The 8083-nt window shown below is 51.9% G+C and overlaps 1 protein-coding gene across 1 annotated transcript; it reads left to right on the forward strand.

The window, feature by feature from the left end:
- Positions 1 to 1496: 1496 nt before the first annotated feature.
- On the forward strand, positions 1497 to 7082 carry LOC137846824 (olfactory receptor 14C36-like). Its single transcript, XM_068664935.1, has 2 exons — positions 1497 to 2401; positions 7049 to 7082. The coding sequence occupies exons 1-2, from the start codon at positions 1497 to 1499 to the stop codon at positions 7080 to 7082; spliced, it is 939 nt and encodes a 312-aa protein (XP_068521036.1).
- Positions 7083 to 8083: the final 1001 nt, after the last annotated feature.

The raw sequence follows: 8083 nt of genomic DNA on the forward strand, positions 1-8083 counted from the left end.
GCCTTCTCACAAGGAACCAGGCCAGCTTCCTACAGATTTGCCTTATGAGATATTTGAGTCCATGGCTATGGCTATTGTCTCTGCCACTAAAGCTTTTGAGGAGACAGCTAATCATTAAAGCACCAGAGCCTAACTGACTCCTCGTGGGCTCATCAACAAAGCCCCCAGAGGGGTGATTCCAGTTCCTTGGGCTGGGCTTCTGCTGCTGAGCTGGGCCGGTCTCATGGGACAGAGAAAACACAGTTCAGAAAGTCCCATGATGCAGAGAGACAGCTGTGCCCAGGATCAGCTCCTCTGCACAGTGCAGTAGTGCTGAGGGCTCTGACTGCAGCTGGCACGCAGAGAGGAGAGAAGGAGAGAGGGCTTGGAGGCAGTTGGCAGTGGGAGGATGCTGAGAGCTGTCTGCAGGAGAAACCTGCACAGCCTTTGACAAGGTAAGGGTCTGGCTGCAGGGTCATGCAGCTGCAGGTCCTGGAAAGGTCTCCTGCTGGGTCTTGTTTCTGGGAGGGCAGTGGGCAATGCAGTAGGCTTTGAGAGTCCTGCTGGGTTGCAGTGCGAGGGGAGGAAGTCTGGCAGAAGCCCCTTGGAGTGTCATAACCTAGCTAGCCCTGGTCAGATAAGACAGGGGTGGCTAGAACACTGCAGGAGATGCAGCTAGGATACTGGCACACACAAGCTTGCAGATATCCAGCTCTGTCTGTGGGGCATCCTCCTGGGCTGCAGGCTGCTCTCCAGCAGGATGCAGCTCTCTCGTGGCATCGTTGTGTTATCCAGGTGCCCCAAGGAGAAGACACCTCCTTGCTAAGGACATGTCCGTGCTTCTGGATGGCTGTCTGTGGGCAGCTGGTTTGAGGCTTCTGCACTCCTATCTAGGAGGCAAGAGCTGAGATCCTGATCACACACCTGGAGATAAGGTGAGGATTCTGTCCATCTGCCTTTTGAGTCGGGCTTCTCTGCTCTCAGCTGTCTCCAGTTTCTTCTCATGCCCAAGCTCACTGCTGGGCAGGTCTGCTCTGCTCAGTCTTCACCAAGGGACAGCCCCTTTGCCTCCTGGCATCTGCACGATTTCACCAGGAGCACACATATCAAGTCACAGAGTTCAACCATCCAATAATTCACCTAAGCGTTACAGGGGCAACCGAATAACATTAAAGCAAGCAAAACACCGCAGCTCTGCTCTGCATTCAGATGAGTTGTTTGCAAGAAAATTCTGCAAACTTATTGACTTGACAAGTGGACTGAACTTGAGTTTCCCCCATGTTCCTGATTCCCTCCTGCAGCAGGTAGGACTCCTCTGCAGCACATAGAGGCCCCTGTGCCCAGTGCCAGTCTCAGCCAGCACCAGCCACAACTCGAGCAGGAGAGCTGCAGAAAGGTTCTGCTGCAAAGAGAGAGGCTCTGTTTGGGGGTTCTCTATGACTTGTAATAAGTTTTCCTCATCCAAATCAGTTCTAACTTTGTTCTACCTTTTTCTCTCCAACAGAGAATGTCAGAAAATGCCCAACATCAGCTCTGTGAGCGAGTTCCTGCTGCTGGCATTTGCAGACACGCGCGAGCTGCAGCTCCTGCACTTCGCGCTCTTCCTGGGCATCTACCTGGCTGCCCTCCTGGGCAACGGCCTCATCCTCAGTGCCGTAGCCTGCCACCACCGCCTGCACACCCCCATGTACTTCTTCCTCCTCAACCTCGCCCTCCTCGACCTGGGCTGCATCTCCACCACTCTGCCCAAAGCCATGGCCATATCCCTCTGGGACACTAGGGCCATCTCCTATCAAGGCTGTGCTGCTCAGGTCTTCTTTATAGCCTTCTTCATTGGAGCAGAGTATTCCCTTCTCACTGTCATGGCCTACGACCGCTACGTTGCCATCTGCAAGCCCCTGCACTACGGGAGCCTCGTGGGCAGCAGAGCTTGTGCCCAGATGGCAGCAGCTGCCTGGGGCAGTGGCTTTTTCCATGGTGTCCTGCACACGGCCAACACATTTTCCCTGCCCCTCTGCCAAGGCAATGCTGTGGACCAGTTCTTCTGTGAAATCCCCCACATCCTCAAGCTCTCCTGCTCAGATGCTTATCTCAGGGAAGCTGGTCTTCTAGTCGTTAGTGCATGTTTAGCATTTGGTTGTTTTGCATTCATTGTGCTGTCCTATGTTCAGATCTTCAGGGCAGTGCTGAGGATGCCCTTTGAACAGGGCCGGCACAAAGCCTTCTCCACGTGCCTCCCTCACCTGGCTGTGGTCTCGCTTTTTCTCAGCACTGGCATTTTTGCCTACCTGAAGCCTAAATCAATCTCTTCCCCATCCCTGGATCTGCTGGTGTCACTTCTGTACTCAGTGGTACCTCCAGCAGTGAACCCCCTCATTTACAGCATGAGGAACCAGGAGCTCAAACAGGCAGTGAGGAAACTGTTTTTGTATGTGCTTATTAAACATCAATATTGTTATAATTATTGTGATTTTTATCATATTATTTTTATCCTTAGTATTATTATCATATTGTAAACATTAATAATAATCCTGTCAGGACTACTATTGTATTTGAGAAACGAACATGACAGATTTTCATATCTTTTTTTTTTTTCTTTTTTTTTTTTTTTTATTATTATTATTATTTTCATAACTTCTGATATTGGTTTAATTTATTTAGTAATTTTTTACTTTGAGTACATCTTCTAATCAACCTATTGAACTAGGTATCCTCTCTAGGTATAGACAATAAAGCAGACAGCATAAATTCACTGGTCTGAGCTGCCATCTCTTCCAATCCCCTCTGGAGCTGGGAGAGCAGCCCCAGCATGCAGGAGGGGCTCGGGGCCAAGAGCCCAGCTGCCACATGCAGGAGCAGCCCCAGTGAGCCTCAGGGCTGCCCCTCACTGCCCGCTGGGCTCTGCCTCTCTGCTGCCTTCGTGTCGGGGCTGCTGCTTCCCTGGAGCCATGGCCATAGCCAGCAGCAGGACGTGGCCTTTTCCCTGCTGCTCTCTTTTGGCTTCCACATTGTGCTTCTTTTTTTCTGGGTAAGCCCTGATATCTCGTGTACCTTGGCGACAGTCCTGTTGTCTCTGCAGTGCCATACATGTGACTGCAGGCAGCAGCAGGCACTGTGCAGCCCTGGGTCACTGTGCAGCCCTGCCTCCCTGCTAGCACCACAGTAACAAGTGGGGTTTTAGTTGGGGCTTCCGGGAATGAAGAACATAGACTTAAATTCCAAGGACAGTCTGTGAGGGACCAAAGGCTTGACCAAGAGCTTTATAGCAGCACCTGACAACAACTGGACTCATCTGCATGGCACTGCCCCCCTGCAGTGGGGCTCATGGCCACTGTCAGCCTGGAGAGGAATCTGGAGCTGCCAGGAGATGTCAGGGGATCTGCAAGGAGAACATGCAACGTTGAGTTGGTAGGGATTATAACCTCATAATATTAATGGCCATCCAAAGAAGAGTTTGGTAAAGAAAAAGGGGAATCTGAGGAGTCCATGGGGTAAGGACAGCTCTGCCATGCCAGGAGTTGTGGTGATGTGCCAGCAGCAGAGACCTCTAAGAGTGTAGAGTAATTGAGGATAACCTTCTTGAGGCCTCATGGACCAGGTCTGGTGCAGCACTCGCCTGCCCTTTGTGCCCTCAGACACACCCCATGGCCCTGCCCAGCACTGCCCTGTGCTGCTGAGCCATCAGGGCACATGGAAAGGGGCTCAGCAGCAGAGATCCCCAGGGAGTTGAGTCTACTACCCACCCTGAGCAGCACGGGCAGGGCGAAGACCCGCAGGGTCCCGGGTCACCACAGCCCCTGGCTCTCACAGCAGAACCGCCAGCTTGGGGCCCTGCAGGGAGCATGGGGAGGGAAGCAGCAATGGCTGGCCAGGCCAGCATGGACACATTACCCTGGGCCTTCTCTGGGAGCAGGGATGGCCCTGGGGAAGAGCAGGGCAGCATTGCTGGGCCTGCACTGATGGGGAAAGGGCAAAGGGAAAGCTCTTTGTGCAGGCCCCTGCTCGGGGCAGGCTGCACTGTGGCTGGGCCAGGCCTCTTGTGCTGGCCTGGGGAGCGGGGCTGGCCCTGCGGGGCACAGGCCCTGTGTGCTGGGGATCTGCCAGGCAAGAGAGCAGGGCTCCTGCAGCTTCACGGACCTCCATTTCCTGGCACCATAGCCAGCCTCCTCCTTGCTCACCCCAACCAGACACTACACCTGTATGAGCTGCCTGCTTCCTCCTCCTCTAGAGGGCAGAGGGGAGGGAACAGTATAAGTAATGAAACTCAGAATTTGAAAGACACATAAGGATAGGAAAGGAAAAGAAAAAAGAAAGAAATAAAAATCAAAAGCCAAACATGATGAACATTTTGTAACTCATCAGTTCCCACTAGCAGACCATTGTGCACGCAGTCTCTGAGAGAATGCCACCTTGCCTTGGAAAGATGATCCCAATATGTATTGCTGAGCACTATGTTATGTGCCATGGAACATCCATTTTGTCAGGCTGGGTCAGCTGTCACAGCGGGTTCCCTTCCTAGACTTTTCCCCACCCTCAACCACCTTGCTGGTCAGGCAGAGTGAGAAGCAGAGAAGGCCTTGATTTTGTGCAAGCAATGCTCAGGAACAGGGACCAGAGCCATGGGTTACCAACACTGCTCTAGACACATCAAAAACACAGAACCACAGGAGATGATCTGCATAGAGTAACGCCATCCCAGCCACAGCCAGTGCAGGGCCCTGTGCTGGCCTAGAAGGCTCCCTCTGAACTCTGGAAGGAGTCAGGAAGGTGCTAATAAACACCAGAACAGCTGAGGAAGCCCAAAGGCCCTTCTGAAGGGTCACTGAGTGCCACCTGAGAGGCAGTGCTGGGCAGTGGGGAGGGCCAGGAGAAAGACTTGTGAGAAGGCTGTGAGAAACAGAGACACTCAGAGCTTTAGCAGCTGTCTGTGGATGGAGTAGGAGGACAAGGTCACTCCTGGGACTGGGCCAGGGCTAAAGGTCCCTGCATGAAGCTGGGCTGATGGAGAAGTATCCACCCTGCATGTGTGCCTCAGCCTGGGAGCAGGGGCCTGTCCACAGTGCGGGATGGCTGGGCTGTGCTCAGCCATGCCCCAGGAGATGACCTTGCTCTCTTCCTCCCCACCACTCCCCACATGGGGCAGGCCCTCAGGAAACACCCCTGAGCCTGGACATGCACCAACCTGCTGCAGTGAGGTGCCACTACTGCAGGGGAAGAGGGGAGGCTTGGAGAGACACGTGGGGCCTGTGGGCAAGAGTGGTGTGGCCTGGGGAAGTGAGTGCCTGGGAAAAGTTACCTTGGAGCCATAGGAGCCATTCTGGAAAGAAAACTTGTAGATAGGAACCGCACTTTTGTGATGGTGCAGAGCTGCTGGGCACATTGTGCAGGGTGCTCTGATGGACTTTTGTGTCCTTTTCCATCGTGTCTTAAGTGCCACTTTTCTCTGAAATAGAGCAGCCAACAGAGGTGTGATGGATACTCTGAGATCATGAAAGCCATCAGAAAGCTGATCCCAGTGAAATGACTGATATTGGGAGGTCAGGAGAAAGATGGACAGGAGAGATGTGAGATTTGGGGGAGGGAACAGGGGCTTGGCCAGCAGAAATTAAGGATTTTGTAGAGGTAAGAGGGTTCAGGTTATGCTGATGCTGCTGTAACCATGACCTAAAACAGTCATATGAGGCCCTTCCCCACTTTCAATCAGTAACATTAAGTCCCAAATCTAAATGCTGCTCCACACACTAACAGGAATCCAATACTCTAATGTCTGAACTCAAATCACAGATCACAGATCAAATCACAGAATTTCTAGGTTGGAAGAGACCTCAAGATCATCGAGTCCAACCTCTAACCTAACACTAACAGTCCTCACTAAACCATATCCCTAAGCTCCACATCTAAACGTTTTTTAAAGACTTCCAGGGATGGTGACTCCACCACCTCCCTGGGCAGCCTGTTCCAATGTCTAACAACCCTTTCGGTAAAGAAGTTCATCCTAACATCCAACCTAAAACTCCCCTGGTGCAACTTAAGCCCATTCCCCCTCGTCCTATCACCAGGCATGTGGGAAAACAGACCAACCCGCACCTCACTACAGCCTTCTTTGAGGTACCTGTAGAGAGCCATAAGGTCACCCCTGAGCCTCCTTTTCTCCAGACTGAACAAGCCCAGCTCCCTCAGCCACTCCTCATAGGACTTTTTCTCCAGGCCCCTCACCAGCTTCGTCGCCCTTCTCTGGACCCTCTCAAGCACCTCGATGTCCTTCTTGTAACGAGGGGCCCAAAACTGAACACAGTACTCGAGGTGCGGCCTCACCAGAGCTGAGTACAGGGGGACGATCACCTCCCTAGCCCTGCTGGTCACACTGTTTCTGATCCAAGCCAGGATGACGTTGGCCTTCTTGGCCACATGAGCACACTGCTGGCTCATATTCAGCCGACTGTCCACCATCACTCCCAGGTCCTTCTCTGCCTGGCAGCTCTCCAACCACTCGTCTCCCAGCCTGTAGCTCTGCTTGGGGTTGTTGTGCCCCAGGTGCAGGACCCGGCACTTGGCCTTGTTGAACTTCATGCAGTTGACCTCAGCCCATCGGTGCAGCCTATCCAGATCCTCCTGCAGAGCTTTCCTACCCTCGAGCAGATCGACACACGCACCTAACTTGGTGTCATCTGCAAACTTACTGAGGGTGCACTCAATGACCTCATCCAGATGATCGATGAAGATATTAAAGAGGACCGGCCCCAGCACCGAGCCCTGGGGGATGCCACTAGTGACTGGCCTCCAACTGGACTTGACTCCATTTACCACGACTCTTTGGGCCCGGCTACCCAGCCAGTTTCTAACCCAATGAAGCATGCGTGAGTCCAAGTCAAGAGCAGCCAGTTTCTTGAGGAGAATGCTGTGGGAGACGGTGTCATTTCTTCTGCTTTGTCCTCCTGCTTCCAAGATGGCCCAACTTTGGAGAAACCTGCCTCATGTTCTTCTTCCTCTTTTATTGTCTGGGTAGGGGTTTTATTTCCATTCTATAGAAAAACTGAGTTTCACACCCATTTTTTCCTCTTGCATGTAGAGTCAACAGATGCTGGCTTAGGTTCATTCTCTAGCCCAGTGACGTGTCCCATTGCAGGGGCTGGAGTGGCTGCAGGGCCCATCACAGGAGTTGTTCTGGCTGCGGGGCCTTTCATAGGAATTGGAGTGGCTGCAGTGTCTATTGCAGGTTTGGGAGTTGTTATAGGGCCTATTATAGGGATGTGTTTAACCTTAAGCCCATTGCAGGAGCTGGAGTGCCTGTAGGGCCTGTTGCAGGGTTTGGAGTGGCTTTGGACAGGCTCTGGGCCTGTCAAAGGGGCTGGAGTGTGCCTGCAGGAAAAGTCACAGGGGTGGGAGAGGTGTGGACTGTAGCTTCATAAGCATAACTTAACCACCAGCATATTGCAGTGTTTTGTGTCTCTTTGGAATTGCCGGGGTGATGACACGCTTAAGCATTTCATAGTTTTGTTTAAGATTGCACTTGCTCAGAGGTGAAGTTCCAAAGCACTGGACGTGTCCACTGCTGTAGGTGCCTGCCCAGATCTTCGAACTCTTCCTGCCACTCCTAGCTTTCCTGCCTCTGGACAGATCTCTGGATGGCACGTTTAAGTTGTTGTTTAGACTTAAACAAAACCTGAATGGCATTCAGGAGACCTAAAAATAGGAACATGCTGGTTAGACCATCGCAAGGATATTCAAAGCTTTGAAGAGCTGTTGTAATTAGCCTGGAGGAGAAGCATGAGGTGGAGGAGAAAGGGAGAGTGAAGAAGTGGGGAAAAGCATCCCCCACCACCCTGCATAGATTTACTCCCTGAGGAGAAAAGGCAAAGCCTGTAATTCTTAATAGTTTCCAAGAGATGAAGAGATGGTTCCTGAGGTATTGAGGGGGCAATAATTTGATCCTATCAGAAGTCAGTGTTATCCAATACAGCAAGGCAGTAACCTTAAACCAGCCCCCAGAACTGATAAACAGCATGACATGGAAGTTACTAATGTGCTATACAACACAGTTCTGAAAAGTAGCACAACAGACCCCAGATCAAAAAGATTAATATTGTGATCAGCAACTGTTAAA

Source organism: Anas acuta, chromosome W (assembly GCF_963932015.1).
Source record: "Anas acuta chromosome W, bAnaAcu1.1, whole genome shotgun sequence".
Classification (NCBI taxonomy): Eukaryota; Metazoa; Chordata; class Aves; order Anseriformes; family Anatidae; genus Anas; species Anas acuta.